The 17,101-nt window shown below is 37.5% G+C and overlaps 2 protein-coding genes across 7 annotated transcripts; one reads left to right on the top strand and one right to left on the bottom strand.

Moving 5' to 3' along the window:
- Positions 1-312: 312 nt before the first annotated feature.
- LOC127265636 (TATA-binding protein-associated factor BTAF1) lies at positions 313-14,558 on the top strand. 6 transcript variants are annotated; one of them, XR_007842002.1, is made up of 31 exons: positions 313-447; positions 540-616; positions 794-985; positions 1,142-1,236; positions 2,117-2,334; positions 2,456-2,510; positions 2,969-3,050; positions 3,608-3,945; positions 4,380-4,488; positions 4,563-5,115; positions 5,386-5,518; positions 5,615-5,683; positions 6,393-6,604; positions 6,828-7,068; positions 7,154-7,324; positions 8,286-8,708; positions 8,837-9,274; positions 9,444-9,563; positions 9,631-10,116; positions 10,387-10,925; positions 11,237-11,729; positions 11,804-11,872; positions 12,266-12,370; positions 12,470-12,682; positions 12,761-13,024; positions 13,106-13,155; positions 13,284-13,396; positions 13,479-13,561; positions 13,659-13,868; positions 13,964-14,250; positions 14,347-14,558. XR_007842002.1 is itself a non-coding variant. In XM_051295531.1 (30 exons), the coding sequence occupies exons 3-30, from the start codon at positions 937-939 to the stop codon at positions 14,126-14,128; spliced, it is 6,096 nt and encodes a 2,031-aa protein (XP_051151488.1). In that variant the 5' UTR covers positions 313-447; positions 540-616; positions 794-936; the 3' UTR covers positions 14,129-14,558. The 6 variants fall into 6 exon arrangements, 5 of the variants coding, with proteins under 5 accessions (XP_051151488.1, XP_051151489.1, XP_051151490.1 ...); XM_051295531.1 differs by having other exon boundaries at positions 13,964-14,558; XM_051295532.1 differs by having other exon boundaries at positions 13,287-13,396; positions 13,964-14,558.
- On the bottom strand, positions 14,514-16,649 carry LOC127265639 (uncharacterized protein At4g15970-like). The gene is made up of 3 exons (XM_051295538.1): positions 16,356-16,649; positions 15,254-15,625; positions 14,514-15,173 (listed from the first exon to the last, which is right to left on the bottom strand). Exons 1-3 carry the CDS (start codon positions 16,647-16,649, stop codon positions 14,682-14,684), a joined length of 1,158 nt encoding a protein of 385 aa, XP_051151495.1. The 3' UTR covers positions 14,514-14,681.
- Between the last annotated feature and the right edge of the window lie 452 nt (positions 16,650-17,101).

Below are 17,101 nucleotides of genomic sequence, written 5' to 3' on the forward strand. Positions count from 1 at the left end.
GTGTAAAAAACAGTGACAATTATGTAATAACACCTGAGATAGTATTATATTTATTTATAAAATGAAACTATAGTAAACAAGACCATCGTCATATTTATATATTTTCTACTTTTTCTAAATTCTGCATCATTATATTTATTTATTTGCAAATAATAATACTAATAATAAGGTTAAGTGGGTGGACTGGGTGAGACAGACCCGGCGAAATTCGGGTCGGGATATGACCCGTGTGGCGAACAGTCTATTATCCCTGTGCATTATTTAATTTAATTTATTACGATAATATTAATTCATTTTATTTTTTCAGTTTATAAAAGAACGAGGCCGTCCGCTGTTTATCAAAATCGAAACCCTCGTCTTCCCCCACGCTCCCACACCACACACGAATAAATTACTCTTCAAGAAAGGAGTGAGGGGAATTCTCTTCCCAAGATCCTTTTATTGCTGGTAATCTTTTCCTTCGTTGCATTTGTATTGATTAACGTTTGTTTTCATTTGCGTTTTATTTTTCTTTGATTTTTCGGTTTTCGTTTGTGAAGAATCATAGCGTCGTCATCGTGGGTGCGTGTTCGGATCCGCATTATGTTCAATCGTCGCAACATTGACGGGGGGAAAGGTATTTAACGTTTTCTATTGGGTTTTTGGGTTCTTGGATTGTCTGGGTTGTGGATGCTATTCTCTCTTGTTCGCATCATCTTTTTTTCTCCCCCTTCGTGTTAATTTTCAAGGTATTGCTAGAATTTGGAAACGGCTTTAACTTTATGGTTTTTGATTCTTTTTTTGATGTTGGTAGGGTTTGCCGCTTGATTTCATAGTTTAGACCGAGTGATGAAAATCACTGGTGAAGTTTCCCAGATGGCAGTTTGCAATTATAAATTAGTCTCAAGAATTGGGGTCGCATTCAAGTGAGTGGAATTTGGTGTAAGATTATTGAATATGTCTCAGCAGTCATCACGCCTTAATCGGTTGCTTACATTGCTGGACAGTATCCTTGCGGAGTGTTTATGAACAAATTCAAATTAGCAGTTTTATTACTCCTGTTGTACATACGTTATCACTTTCTTTAAGTTTCATTCACATTTCTATGGTTATGGGTCTGACTGATGATGGATTGCGAGTTTTTCCTTTAACAAATTCTAAGCGGGTTCAACCCAAGCAACAAGGTTCTCTGCAGCACGGCAGATAGGGGATATTGCCAAATCACATCCGCAGGACTTAAATGCTCTTTTAAGTAAGGTGTGAGTTTCTACAACTGAATTTCTTCAATGCGGGTATTTTTCCTTTATTAAATTCTGTTTACTAGTGAATTGCAGCTCAAATTGTTCCGAAAATTGTTTGAATGGTTGCTCTGTGTATGCCAGTTAGTCGCTGACGTACCATACTGGTTGCTAAAAGTCTATAATTGTGGTGAAGGAAGTACTTTATTTTTTTGCCACTCAATATGTCATAATTGGGATCTTAGCCAGCACATACACGTGACGCTTTCATAAGTGAAAACTTTTACGAAATAAATGTTTGGATAATACCAGGTTGATTTATAAATTGTCTATTTCATATCCTCACTTTATGCCCGTTAGAAGACTGTTGAATTTTTAGTACATTAAATAGCTTACACCTTATTAAGATAATGACCCATGAATAGTGCTCTTCCTGGTAGTTTGAAGTAAGAACTCGTGTGACCTTGTTTTATGTTGGTGAATCTATGATGTTCCACAGAAAATTAAGCACTATTCTTATTGTAGTCTTTTTTGAGTAGTGATTTGATTGAAGGATGCCTGTATTCTTCCCAAATTTTAGCTGCAGAGATTGCCATTAGTTACTCTTGTTACCATTTGGTGCAATGTTGTATCTAGCGTGTTCATTAAGTCTGACATTGTTTTCTTTGAATAGAAATTTTGATTAGTGTCATTTACCAATTTTGTAGATTATAATCTGCATCGATCCGTATCATATTTCCGCTGATCAGTTAAAGTTCTCCTTTTTTTTTTTTTTTTCTTAATTTGTATTTATGTGATATTCATGTTTTTTTGTTTAACTTTTGACTGTATCATTCTACTGTTTTCTACTGTGTTCCCGCTTCCAGCTTAAGCTTCACTCTTATCAATGAAAACTACAGGTTTCACAGTATCTACATAGTAAAAAGTGGGATACCAGGGTAGCGGCAGCTCGAGCTGTTGGATCTATTGCTGAGAATGTGAAACATGTGACTTTGACTGAACTTGCTGCCTCTGTTGATGCAAAATTGTCAGAAGCTGGGATATCTGCCACCTTTGATGATGTGGCAACTTGGCAAAAAAACCATTCGAAAATTGGAGCAGGCACTTCTTTCAGAAGGTCTTATTTCTTGTTGTAATTGTTGTTCCATTATGGTGATTGCATGGAAACTTTATTCAGTCTGTATTGTTTTGTTGCACTTCATTTTTTTTTTTTAATAATGAATAGTTTGTTACTGCAGTTTCGATCTAAATAAGGTGTTGGAGTTTGGAGCTTTGGTAGGATCTGGGGGTCAGGTACTTCACCATCAATTTCCTTATATATGTGGATGCTGTATGTCTCCAATCCTAATGGTTCTGTTCATGTGTCCTTTTATCAAATTCATGTGTTTCTTCATTTTTGTTTATTAGTATGCCATTCAAATGAATCTCGTTTCGATAAACAGATCCATATTGCAAGTTTGTTATTATGTATGAATTGATTCGTTCACCTCATTTGATATTTTACATCAAATGGATATCCAAAAATCCTTGTTTGTAATCGTTTGGTTTACTCTAACTATGATACTATCTCTCTGGCATTTAATAGTGTTTTGACCCCATGTTTATGGGGTTGTATGAGCCAGAGTGATCCCACTCAGATATGCCTGATGAAATTTACTTATTTCTTTGAGGTGGATTTTAATTATTTTAAGGAAATAGGGAATTTGGCTGTATTACAGCTATCAGTTTATTTTAAATGGTCTGACTTACAGGAGTACGATATTGCAACTGACAATTTCAAGAATCCCAAAGAACGATTGGCTCGGCAGAAACAAAATCTTAAGCATCGATTAGGTCAGTGTTACATTGTTCTGTCTTTCTTAGTTAACTAATAATTGCACACCTCTTTATGGCATACGCTATACACAGTTATTAAGAAATTACATTTGGATCTCTGATGTAAACTGTTATCTCGATTATGCATGTAAATGTTATAATGTCTTAGGTCACTTAGAAACCTTAAGTCTTTCTTTTTGAACCAGTATTACCTTTCTAACTCCCCAAACATCTTCACACCTAAGAACTTAAATTTAATCTAGTATTGAATTTTGCGATAGTCCACCTCATTGGTCATAACCATGTCTTTGTAAGTAAAAAATGATCTGCCAACCACCTTATGGAAAATTTATGTTTTGTAGGGTTGTGATAGAGTTAATGTATTCTTGTTGGTCCACATATAACAAAATTTTGGCTCTGCACTCCTTTAAGTGGACAAATCCAATGCATGTATTAACTATTATGAAGTGTTGGACATTGGATGCTTACAGTGTCCAATGGTAGATAGGTTGAGATTAAATTAATTTAGACTGGGCATCCTTAGATTAGAACTCATTTGTTACTTTTTTTTTCAGGTTTAGACGTGTATGAGCAGTTCATGGATGTCAATGATATGATAAAAGATGAAGACCTTATTGTGCAAAAATACATTTATTCTGGGAATGGAATAGGGGCTCAGTATTACTCTTCACAGCCATCACGGAATATCCAGCAGTTTGTCACAAGCATGGTGCCTGCCTCCAGGTCTAGAAGACCCAGTGCAAGGGAGCTCAATCTCTTGAAACGGAAAGCCAAAAATAACTCAAAAGAGCAATCTAAAGGGTGGCCAAGAGATGGAGATACAGAGAGCACGCAATCACATGATATGGTGTCCCCAAAAAACATACCTGTGGACTCATCAAAATCTTGTAAGGTGAATGAGGAACTCACTTTTAGAAACATCTCAGATACCTTGGTAGATTATTTGCCTTAATTTGCTTCTGAATTGTTATTCCTCTCACTTTGGTTCCTAGGGATTTTGTTATTTTCAAAGTATCACCATCACTAATACTTGTGCTAGTCTTGTTCTTTTTCTATTAATTTTTGTGCTGAAAGGTCTTTCGCTTTGTAGTCACTCTTGCTGAAGATGCTTTTATTTAACCATTTGAATTCCTTCCTGGCGACCTCAAACAATTGTTTCAATCCTCTCATTTAATTATATATATATATAACAATTCTGAGTCACATATACACAACTGAAGTCCTGTCAACGTTTTCCACTAACATTTTCTCTTTTAAACAGTCTTGTTTAACACAATTTATTTTGTACCCTTTAACTGCAATCCACTAAAGTAGTATTTGATGCAGCAACTTACAGATATTGTTTCTGATGATGAGGGTTTTGACAATTATGGAGATGGCTTTTGGCCTTTCCAAAGTTATGTCGAGCAACTTCTCATCGATATGTTTGACCCTGGTAAGTTTCAATGTTTGCGGTGTTAAATGTTTTGATACCATGCATGACAATACCTTGTGGTCATGTTTCTTCAGTTTGGGAGGTTCGCCATGGCAGTATCATGGCACTCAGAGAGATATTAACATATCAAGGAGCTAGTGCTGGAATTCTTTTGCCTGATGTTCAAAATCCTGACATGTCATCTGCTCCTTTGAAACATAAAGATAGTGAATCTATAATGAAAAGAGAGAGGGAGATTGATTTGAACCTGCAAGTTCCCCTGGATGAACCAGAACCAATTATAAAGAGGCCAAAAATCGAAGATGCATCAATTTCAACAAGCGACTTTGGAGGCACTTGCGAAGGAGGGCAGAATCCTCTCGCACATACAAATGGTAAAAATGAAGGTGTTAAGATGGAGTGTTATTCTGGCATTTACGGTACTTCCAGTCCCATTGACAATGTTATGGTGACGAAGGATAACTCTGAGGATAAAGGATCTTTGGAGCCATTGAATGCATTAAAAAGTCTTCCCAAAAACTCCGAGCTCGTGAGTTTAGTGGAAGGAGCAAGAAATTCTTGGTGCAGGAACTGTGAATTTCTGCAAGATTGTGCAATTCGCTTCTTATGTGTCTTGTCACTTGATCGGTATGTTTTTTAAATAACTGAACATACAAATTCAATTCTGAAGCCATAAAAGGAAATTTGAAACAAGTATATGGAAGCCTCCAATTATGACGCAATATCTTATGCTGCACAATTTCTAAATTTTGCAAATTCTTTTTGGTGCATCATTGCTTCTCTTAGTTGGCTACCCATTGACATTTCGATCTGTACTACTGCAATGTGTGAAGTAGTTAGAAGAGGATTGTATACTTTTGTATTTGGAAAGATATCTAAATCTGATATACTTTACAGGTTTGGAGACTACGTATCGGATCAAGTTGTTGCACCAGTGAGGGAAACCTGTGCTCAAGCTTTAGGTGCTGTGCTCAAGTACATGCATCCAGCATTTGTTCATGAGACGTTGAACATTTTGTTGCAGATGCAGGTAAATAATGATTAATAGTTTCCTTGGTTTGTGGCACTAACTCTTTGTTCTTTCACTGCTGCAACATCCTTTTAATGATTTCTTTGCTTCTTTCAGCGTAGACCAGAGTGGGAAATTCGCCATGGGAGTCTTTTGGGCATCAAATATTTGGTTGCAGTGCGACAGGTATATTCCTTTTCTTTGGATACATTTTTAGGCTCGATGTGACTACCCTTACATTAGTGCTATATTCATTATAATTCGTTAATTTTATCTAGATATAAGTTTTAACAGAATAGCGTTCAAGTACTCTTTCTTTGATGATGTGGTACAACGAAACTATTGAAAAGATAAATGAGGAGTTGGTAAGTAACTCGAGTGCGACGAAGATCTGCCTATGAGAACAGATGTTATTGGGACAAGCAAAAATCATAGATGGTAGCAAGTAAGATTTCAGTTGTGAAAAAACCTTAATAGGTGATGCTACAGTTAAGTTTGTAAACAGAGAATAGAATGTATTAGCTGCAATAAAGATAGAGAATATTAAATCATTCCTCAATTGCCACGTTGTTAACTTGTTTTTAAAAGAAGCAGGCATATAACAAATTAACAATACACTTCTTCAAGTTTCATTAGCTGCAATTATCATTGAGGAAATTAATAAGAACTTACCAGCTATATGTGCTAATGAATGGTGCCACTTTGTTCTTATTACACCTTTTGATATAGGCAGATACACATGCACTTATGTCTTGATTTTTATGTTCTAGTTCACATTTATAACTCTTATATCTTCAATAAATTACTTGTATCAACAATATCTTACACAATGTCGTTTAATTAAGCCCGCCATTTCATTATTTTAATGTCACTATCATTCTCGTGCTCATTCCAGGAGATGATTCACGACTTGCTTGGCTCTGTTCTTCCTGCTTGTAAATTTGGGCTTGAAGATCCTGATGATGATGTGAGAGCAGTTGCGGCAGAGGCCTTGATACCTACTTCATCGGCCATTGTTTCCCTCAATGGTCCAATTCTGCACTCCATTATTATGCTCCTGTGGGACATTTTGCTTGACCTGGATGATTTGAGTCCTTCCACTAGCAGGTGCAAACAATCATATCACCATTTAAGTCTATTATTTGGTTCAAACATTTTACATGCTTAATCCATATCTACTATGCTAAATTTTGCTGTAGTTTTTGTTAGCTATGATGATGTGTAAGCCCAAGATCTTGAATAATGCAGTTCATATTGAATATTTTCATCATTTCTCTCTAATGTACAGGTTTATCAAATTGTTTTTGATATTTGTCTAATGATATTGCAGTGTAATGAATCTGTTAGCAGAAATTTATTCCCAGGAACAGATGATTCCAAAAACTTTTGGTACTTTGGGCTCTACTGAGAAACCAGAGCTTGACCTTAATGAAATTGGTGTCACCGATGATCTTGAAGAAGGATTAGGTTCTTTGGAAAACCCTTATATGCTGTCGACACTGGCCCCGAGGTTATGGCCCTTTATGAGACACAGTATCTCCTCTGTCCGCCTATCCGCAATTCGCACCTTGGTACTTTATTTACCCATGTTTGAGTTTCTCCATACCTAAAATAATGGGCTATATGAACATTAAATGGACGTTATCTTCTGTGCAGGAACGCTTGCTTGAAGCTGGTTACAGAAAGAGCATCTCTGACAAGTCCAACACATTCTGGCCCTCTTTTATAGTTGGTGACACCCTAAGAATTGTGTTCCAGAACTTACTGCTTGAATCAAATGATGAGATTCTGCAGTGCTCAGAGAGGGTTTGGAATCTACTGTTGAAAGTATGTATATGTTCCTGTTTAATTTTGCATCTTCAAACAACTCTGTTCCAGTAAATTTTTTTTTTTATTTTTTCTATTTTTTTTTTTGTCAGTTTGTTTTATGGTATGAATTATGGCATGAATTTGTGTTCATTAAATTAATACATGACATATAAGTAAATTGTTGACCCTCTACCCCTGGATTAGGATGAGTTGTACTTGACAAATAAATTAAGCGAGCCAAATTTGGTATCACACCATAATTCCCTCTATTTAATATGTTCATTAGTGTATGTTTAAATGTTTAAAAGTCTATGTCAAGAAATGCTAGTATGTTTGTCTTTGAGTCTCTGATCGATGCAACTTCAAGCCTGTTTTAAAATTTTAAGCTCTCTTTATTTATGTTTTCAATTTTATTTTTGCACTATTCATCAAAAGCAATTCACTATTTAAAACGTCATATCCAATACCTATTTGCATCTGATCAAATACTATGTTATATTCAACTTTTTACTATTCCCATAACAATCCAAAGCATCAAAGTGTTTCTAAACATACCTATAGTGTGTGTGTTCCTTTCTTTCTTTCTTTTATTTTTTTGAGTTTTTTCAAGGATCCGAGGACATGAGTAACCTATTATTCAACTTTATCTATGAATTGCTCATTGCTACATTATTTTCAAATATTTCTGTTCATCCATTTTTATAACACTTTAATACCTATTGCAATGTAAATAAATAAATAAATTATGTGCTTTTTGTTTGTATTTGTATATCCAGAGGCTGTCTGCCAGAAGTAACCTATCTTTTAGTTATTCCTTTATTGAATGTCTTTGTGAATTTTCATTTGTACTTTAATTGTTTCCACAAAGCTTTTGTTCTTGAGAATGTTGTAGGTGAACTGAATGAGACTGTACAGAGCTTTCTTTGTCTCATTTCTTTCTAATTTTTCTTACTCTGGTGCTAACTTATTAAATGTTTAGTGCCAGGTTGAAGACTTAGAAAATGCTGCCAAATTATACTTCTCTTCATGGATTGAGCTTGGAACCACTCCCTATGGTTCTCCACTGGATGCTACCAAAATGTTTTGGCCTGTAGCCTTGCCACGTAAAAGCCATGTCAAAGCTGCAGCTAAAATGAGAGCTGCCATGCTGGAAAGTGAATATTACAAAAATAAGGCCTTGGAATCTACAGAAAGCATGATGGGGGAGCAAAATGGAGATGCTTCTGCCAGCTCGACAAAGATAATTGTTGGTTCTGATACGGATATCTCAGTAACTTATACAAGAGTTGTTACAGCAACAGCTTTGGGCTTAATGGCTTCCAAGTTGAATGGTCAATCATTACAGTATGTGGTTGATCCATTGTGGAAAGGATTGACTTCTTTGTCCGGAGTTCAGAGACAGGTAATTTTGTAATAATGAGACGAGTTTTACATGGTTTATTTATTTCTAGGCTATCTGGGGGATATTTTGAACCTTTTTATTTATTTATTTTTTATTTTTTTATTTTTGCATTTGGTTGATATTTCCAGGTGGTTTCATTGGTTCTCATATCATGGTTTAAAGCATTGAGTGGATTTTCAAAGTCAGATGAAGCAATTATTGGCACTTCAAGTGACTTTAGGCTGTGTTTGTTAGATTTATTAGCTTGCACCAATCCTGCATTTCCCACGAAGGATTCTCTTCTACCTTATACTGAATTGTCTAGAACGTATAGTAAGATGCGGAATGAGGCCAATCAACTGTATAGATCTGTTGAAACATCTGGACTGTACAATGATTTCTTGTCATCATCTAATGTGGACATGGAGAGTCTGAGTGCAGATGATGCTATTAATTTTGCATCACAGCTTTCATTTTCAAGTAATGGGTCTTCTCGGCAAGAATCTGATGGAGGGAACCTATTTGATGAATTAGAGTCTCTGAAGCAAAAGCTTCTAACCACTGCTGGCTATCTTAAATGCGTTCAGGTACATTTTAGCTGCAACAGTACAACCACCGTATGCAATTGAGGACTCGTAATTGGTTATAATAGACTATTGTATTATCAATCTTCAAATTACTTGAGTGTTCTTTATAAATTATATCATATTGGAACTTTTCTTACGCATTTTTATAATTATTTCTCTTTGGTTTCAGAACAACATGCATCTTACTGTCTCATCTTTATTGGCTGGTGCTGTTGTATGGATGTCAGATCTCCCAGCAAAGCTTAATCCAATTATTTTGCCTATTATGTCTTCCATCAAACGAGAACAGGTTTGTACATTTTTCTTGTGAAACACCCAAGATAATTCTTAAGATTGTGATTCTATCTTGCCTGTAGGAGGAGATATTGCAAAATAAAGCTGCCGAGTCTCTTGCTGAGCTCATCCATCATTGCATTGAACGCAAACCTGGTCCAAATGATAAGCTAATAAAAAATCTTTGTACTTTAGCTTGCATGGACCCTCATGAGACACCCAAGGCCGTGGCCCTAAGTTCTGTTGAGATAATTGAAGACCAAGACCTTCTATCATTTGGAAGTAGCAGTAGTGGCAGACAAAAATCGAAAGTTAATATGTTTACTTCTGGTGAAGATAGATCGAAGGTCGAAGGTTTTGTCAGCAGACGTGGGTCTGAACTTGCGTTGAAATATTTATGCATGAAGTTTGGTAGTTCTCTGTTTGACAGGCTTCCTAAGATTTGGCACTGCCTCATCGAGGTTATTAAGCCTTGTGAGATTGAGGGCATAACACCAGAAGTTGAAAAGTTGATTGATCAATCTATTGGTCTCATCAGCGATCCCCAGATTTTAATAAACAATATTCAAGTAAGCACGGAAGTTTATGCATCCATTGTTCTGGCCTTATAGAATATACTGTAAAAGATGTGTGTCTTCCCCAAATTTCCAATGTTTTCATGACAACAATACTTTATAGGCTCTCATAGTGGCAATTACTTCACACTGGCATCAATTTGTAGATATCCTATACCTTATTTTTGTGGCATAACCTAATTATCTTGTGTACATTTGTTTTATTTTTCTGGTCATCTGAAGGGAGAATGGCCAAATGATTTGTGCTGTTCCATATTTGTGCAGGTGGTGCGTTCCATTGCTCCTTTCTTGGATTTCACACTGAGGCACAAGCTGCTTACACTTTTGCCCTGCATTTTCCGATGTGTTAGACATTCTCATATTGCTGTCAGACTGGCTGCATCACGTTGTATCACAGCAATGGCTAAGTCAATGACTATGGATGTTATGGGCCCCCTTATTGAGAATGTTGTTCCTATGCTAGGTGACATGGTATCTGTGCATGCCAGACAAGGAGCTGGCATGCTTGTAAGTTTACTCGTTCAAGGATTGGGTTTGGAACTTGTCCCATATGCTCCTCTGTTGGTTGTTCCCCTATTGAGGTGCATGAGTGACTGTAATCCATCTGTCAGACAGAGTGTGACACATAGTTTTGCCGCACTTGTTCCTCTTCTTCCACTAGCACGAGGTATCGCCCCACCTGTTGGCATTACTGACCGTTTGTCTAGAAATAAAGAAGATGCAATGTTTCTTGAGCAACTAGTGGACAACTCTCACATTGATGATTACAGGCTTGCCTTTGAACTAAAAGTTACCTTGAGGAGGTATTTCTCTGTTCCTTTCCTTGTATGTGAGTAATGGATAATCCTCGTTACCATCTTTCTGAAGCATGATTAGTTTTTTTTTTTTTTTTTTGTCATATTCATTTTTATCTCCAGTCTATTTATAGTTATATACCATAACTTCAATCCATATCCAAACTTGTTTTTTTTTTTGTTTGTTTGATTGGTTCTGGAATGTCGAAACAGTACCATTATGCACAGCCATTGTATTCACCTCGATGTTTACCAGCCTTCCTATTGTATGTTATGTTGATGATTTATTTATTTATTTATTTTTCCTCTTGTACTTTCAGATATCAACAGGAAGGTATAAACTGGCTAGCTTTTTTGAAGCGGTTTAACCTTCATGGCATATTATGTGATGATATGGGCCTTGGTAAGACTCTTCAATCATCTGCAATTGTGGCATCCAATATAGCAGAGCACATTGCTGCAAATGGCAGTGAGGAGTTGCCACCTTCATTAATTATATGCCCATCAACCCTTGTTGGACACTGGGTCTATGAGATAGAGAAATTTATTGACCCTTCACTTTTGTCTACACTTCAATACATTGGTTCTAATCAAGAGCGAACCTCTTTGCGTTTGCAATTTAACAAGCATAAAGCAATTGTAACTTCATATGATGTTGTCCGCAAAGATATAGAATATCTCGGACAGCTTTTCTGGGATTACTGTATTCTGGATGAAGGACACATTATAAAGAACTCGAAGTCGAAAGTCACATGTGCTGTGAAACAACTCAAGGCTAAACACCGCCTCATCTTGAGTGGAACACCGATCCAGGTTTGTCATGAAAATAAAATTTTATTTGCAAACCTAGATTTACAATATTGGCTAACAAATCTGTCTATTTCCAGAACAATGTGTTGGACCTGTGGTCTCTTTTTGACTTCCTTATGCCTGGATTTCTTGGAACAGAGAGACAGGTAAGTAATGTTTACATGCTTCTTTTTGTTAAAAATATAATTAGAAGGTAATCTTAAATGCATAATCCCAGATAATTGAATGAAATGATTAGAACATATCAAGTAATGAAATGATTAGAACATATAATTAAAGGTTAATTCATGTGATATGGATGGTTGATGGATTTTCATTACTTTGAAATAGCCGGATACAAAACACTTGGAAACAAGGCATTCTATTGTATGTTGCTCCTTGCATATCATTCTATTGTGTGTAGTTCATCAAATGAGAAATATGGATTCATAATCATACCCCTATTGAAGTAGGAAATTGGCATGTATGAGATTTTATCTGTGAGTGTTTGTTGTCTGAAACTCATAAGGTTGGTGACATTTTCCTGGTCCTTCAAACAGTTTCAAGCTTCTTATGGGAAACCTCTGTTAGCAGCACGTGACCCTAAATGTTCAGCAAAAGATGCCGAAGCTGGGGTGCTAGCAATGGAAGCATTGCACAAGCAAGTGAGTGAATCTGATTACTCTTACAGCTTTTGCAACTGTGTAACAATATCAGTTTACATTTTTTGTTTTGCTCTGGCTGATGGAAATTTCCTCTGATAGGTTATGCCTTTCCTCTTACGTCGAACAAAAGATGAAGTTTTATCTGATCTGCCCGAGAAAATCATTCAGGACAGATATTGTGACTTGAGCCCGATTCAGTTAAAATTATATGAACAGTTTTCTGGTTCACATGTAAAAGAAGAAATCTCAGATATGGTTAAGCAAAACGATGAGTCTGGACCGGCACCCAAAGCTTCTACTCATGTTTTCCAGGTATGCCATTTGGTTGTTATAACCCTGTTTTGTTTTCATTAACACTTCGGCTCTGATCGCATTTTCTTACTGTTTCAGGCACTTCAGTACTTGCTAAAACTTTGTAGTCATCCAAGACTGGTTATTGGTGAAAGAAGTCCAGATTCATTATTACCTACACTAGCAGAATTTTTGCCGACAAATCCTGATATCAGTTCTGAGCTACGTAAAATACATCATTCGCCTAAACTTGTTGCACTTCAGGAGATAATGGAGGAGTGTGGTATAGGTGTAGATGCATCGAGTTCTGAAAGCACGGTTGCTGTTGGACAGCATAGAGTTCTGATATTTGCACAACATAAGGTATTGGCTACTGTTTCTTCTTTACTTCATATCTTCCTCCATATTATTTTTCTCCTTGCACTAATCAATTCTGTCTTGCAGGCATTCTTGGACATCATCGAGAAGGACCTGTTTCAGGCTCATATGAAAAAGTGAGTTGGGGCACTTCAAGACACTTGAGTCTGTTTAATAGCTCATTGTTCTGCACTTCATGTTTGTGTATCTATTCTAGTTTCTAACAATTGATGCTATATTTAATTGCTTATTGCCTCTTTTAAAGCAGCGTTACGTACTTGCGGTTAGATGGGTCAGTTGAACCCGAAAAGCGGTTTGAAATTGTCAAAGCTTTCAACTCGGACCCTACGATTGATGCTCTGCTGCTCACAACACACGGTAGTATAAGTATCATTTTATGCTTGCGAAACTCAATGAAACAAGGCAAATGTATTTGACATGATTTATATGCTACTTGCAGTTGGTGGCCTAGGTTTGAACTTAACATCGGCTGATACCCTTGTTTTTATGGAGCATGATTGGAATCCCATGAGAGATCATCAGGTAGGAAAGAATAACACTGACAGGCCGTCATTGTTGGAAATCTTGATTACCATTCTTGGAATTTATTTACCAACATTGTCTTTTGTTACACCGACAGGCCATGGACAGAGCACACAGGCTAGGTCAGCGCAAGGTTGTCAATGTCCATCGTCTGATCATGAGAGGCACCCTGGAGGAGAAAGTGATGAGCCTGCAAAAGTTCAAAGTTTCAGTCGCTAATGCTGTCATCAACGCGGATAATGCCAGCATGACTACAATGAATACTGACCAGTTGCTTGATCTGTTTACTTCTGCCGAAGGCAAACAGGTATAGATTTCCACTGCCGATTCTTTGGCAATAACTTTTTCAATGTTTGATCTCACATATTGTTGTTTCTGATTAGTTTTCTTATTATTATTCAGGTATCAAAAACTTCAAAATCTTCACAGGGAGATCCGGATGCAAAACTACCTGTCAAGGGCAAGGGTCTCAAAGCCATTCTTGGGGGACTAGAGGAACTTTGGGATCAGTCGCAGTACACTGAAGAATACAACTTGAATCAATTCTTGGCAAAGCTAAACGGCTGAATCAATCGGCACGCAGGTTTCTTTCGAGCCCTTTTGATTTGCTGCCGGGAAGCACACGATTATATCCATCCATCCCTGGGATCACACGGCAGTGGATGAACCATCCAAAGTGTATATTCTTTGTGGGTGCAGCAGCTCCAATTTTGACAGTTTTAACTGTAGCTGCCTTCTCTTTATTGCTCTCATTTCATATATTAACTGCTCCATTTTTTTAGCAGTACAGTTTGTGCATGAATTGCGCTCGCAGGAAAGCCGGCAAACCGTAGTTGTTTGGTCTGGGCAAGTCAATGCAGTGGCAGCAGATATATCTATATCTATATATATAGCTCCACCTCCAAGGGAAAGCAGGTATAGACAACAATCTGTAAATTTTGGATGCTGTACATACTTTCAGACATTCTTGATTTACAGTCCAGTCCAATATTGATCATCCCTTCAGCCTATGTCTGTGTGTGATTCCTCTCTTTATTGGGCCATTCTAAATAAGTGTAACCAACTACCCTTGGATATTAATACCGATCAACGTCGATCGTTGGATCAATCATCGATACACTTAGCCACAGAGGCGAGGCATGGTCCAGGACCTGAGAGTGGAATTCCTTGCAACTCCGGAGGGCCCGGCTGACGTGTACCTTTTCCAATCGTCGATCGCCATTTGAATATCGTGGATCTTGTTGTCCAATCCGATGCAGCAATTGGCGTGCATCGTCACCACCAAATCGAGATCCTTGCTGGGCTCGCAGAACCCCCCGAAATAAGCTGTGTCTAGGAACCTCATTTTGAGCCCTAATTCTTCGACGTAGGGGTTGAGTTTGATGTAGTTGAGGACGTCCTGGTCGTGCTTTCCTGGGTAATAATCCTTTCCTGCGTGCCAGTATCTGTAGAATTCGATTGTCCGGTTGCTGGATTTAACGTAGTTAAATCCCCCGTTGGGCGAATTCTCGGGATCCGTTGAGTTGTACCAGTAATGGTCGCAGGCAATCTGGAAGTCGCCTTCCGGGAAGAATCTCTCGAATGGATTCCTCAGCCACAGCACGTCTGCATCCTGAAAGACAGAGATAGCAGCCATGGCAGCATACTTAAAATTAAATCGATCAATCACCATGGGATTATATTTTTACGTACGGTGAAGACGAAGTCGAAGCCTAATTGGAGAACGGTGCGGAGGAAGTCGATCCGTCTCCACATCATCTTCAGGTAGTCCTCGGACATGAAGTATGCTTCGCCGGAGAAGTTGACGCCGGCGGTGGTGAGTGCGTAGCAGTGCAGGTGTGCGTCCAAGCAGCGAGAATACGCCGTCTGGTCCAGCGCGCCGACTACCACGTGTTTCAGCAGGTCCTGAGTCTGATTTCCGATCGTGAAGCTTTGCAAGAAGAGGTCGAAGATGGAATCCGGCTCCGTCCACGCTGCGTTCAGCGTTGTGATGATCACCGTTTTGCCGTCCGTCATTGCTGCCTCCCTCAGTACGTTCTTCAACACCTTGTCTTCAGCCACACCCTAGTCAACAAAATTAGCAAAAATTTAAATTAAAATAATGCAATTATTCGAGTCGTGCGGAATTAAGGAAATTAGAAGGCAAATATATTAAAATCAGTATTCGTTGGAGAGAGGAAGAATAAGTGGTGATGAATGAATTGCTTGCTGTTCCAGAGATGGAAAGCGTTGTCTAATTTGACATTAGTGCAAATTTAATGGAATTTAATTTGGATCCGAGGACAGGTACTTCAATTAGTAAGAATATTAACAAATTGTAATGTACACCACACCACAAATCCACAATAATGTTAACTTGCAAATGAATGTGGTGTGGAAGAAAAAAGTTTTCATCTCTCACAAACACATTCATACATAAAAAAAAAAAAAAGGTCTGAAGAATAATCAACAGGCAATGTGAAAATTGAATGGATACATCTATAATGCTATAGACTATGAGGTTGATTTATGAATAATATAAGGTTACTAGAAATTTTGTGTGCATGGTTGGACTTTTCAATGCCAATACGCCAATACTTGTTGTGGAAAGCTGTTAGAGGAGAGTCTGAAACTGCTAAACTTTTTCCTTGTTTTGGATTTATCCTACGGAGACGACATCGCTATAATTCAAGCTCACCAGATGCTACCTCATTGATTAGAAAACCATATGCTTAGATATCAAATTAGATCACAGTATCAATATAGATTTCACCTAAAAGTAATCTGCCTACGAAGGAGGATGAAGAGGTCTAACCTGCAGGTGAAGTGGTGGAGAAGAAACACTCGCATCGCAAGCAGGAGAACTCAGTCCTCCTCTGTTCCCCAACGTGAACAGATTTGCAGAAGAGGACTGAAAGAGATGCGCAGAATACGAGGACTGATTCAGAACCAAACAGGTTACAGCAACCGCCGCCAATAGCAACGCTATTTTTCCAACTACTCCAGAGTAACTGCGGCCGTGGTTGCTCGGCTTTCCGCCGCCGGTCTTAAACCAGCTGCCGTCTTCTTCAACCGCGCCTTCGATACGCAGCGAAGAAGAATGATCCATCTTCTCTCTTCCTTATTCTGCAGATAACTGAATGCATGTTATATGTAGAATTATTGATACTTTATTCAGAGTATCAAAGTCAATTCGATAGTGACATTATTAGCATTAATTGTAGCTAATTTTTCTCAATTCCAGTTATTTTATTTAATTTTATATTTCGATTAGTTGACAAAAAGATAAAATATCTTATAATTATATTAGAATCACCATTGTTATTATTATAATTATATTAAATTAATGTTTGCGGTGACACAAGGATACAACTCTTAGTTTTATTTTTATTTTTTGATACCTTACTCTTATTTTTATTTGATTCAGTGTGAGTAGGACAGTACTAACATCAATGAGTCATTTTATTGCAGGGTTAGGAATTTGCTTTCAATTGGTGTCCATTACATACAGATACAGTCGTTTTCTTCATGTTGGTAAAATCGTGCTTTCAGTTCCCGTTT

The sequence above is a fragment of the Andrographis paniculata genome, unplaced genomic scaffold (genome assembly GCF_009805555.1).
Source record: "Andrographis paniculata isolate CXL003 unplaced genomic scaffold, ASM980555v1 Contig73END, whole genome shotgun sequence".
Taxonomy (NCBI): Eukaryota; Viridiplantae; Streptophyta; class Magnoliopsida; order Lamiales; family Acanthaceae; genus Andrographis; species Andrographis paniculata.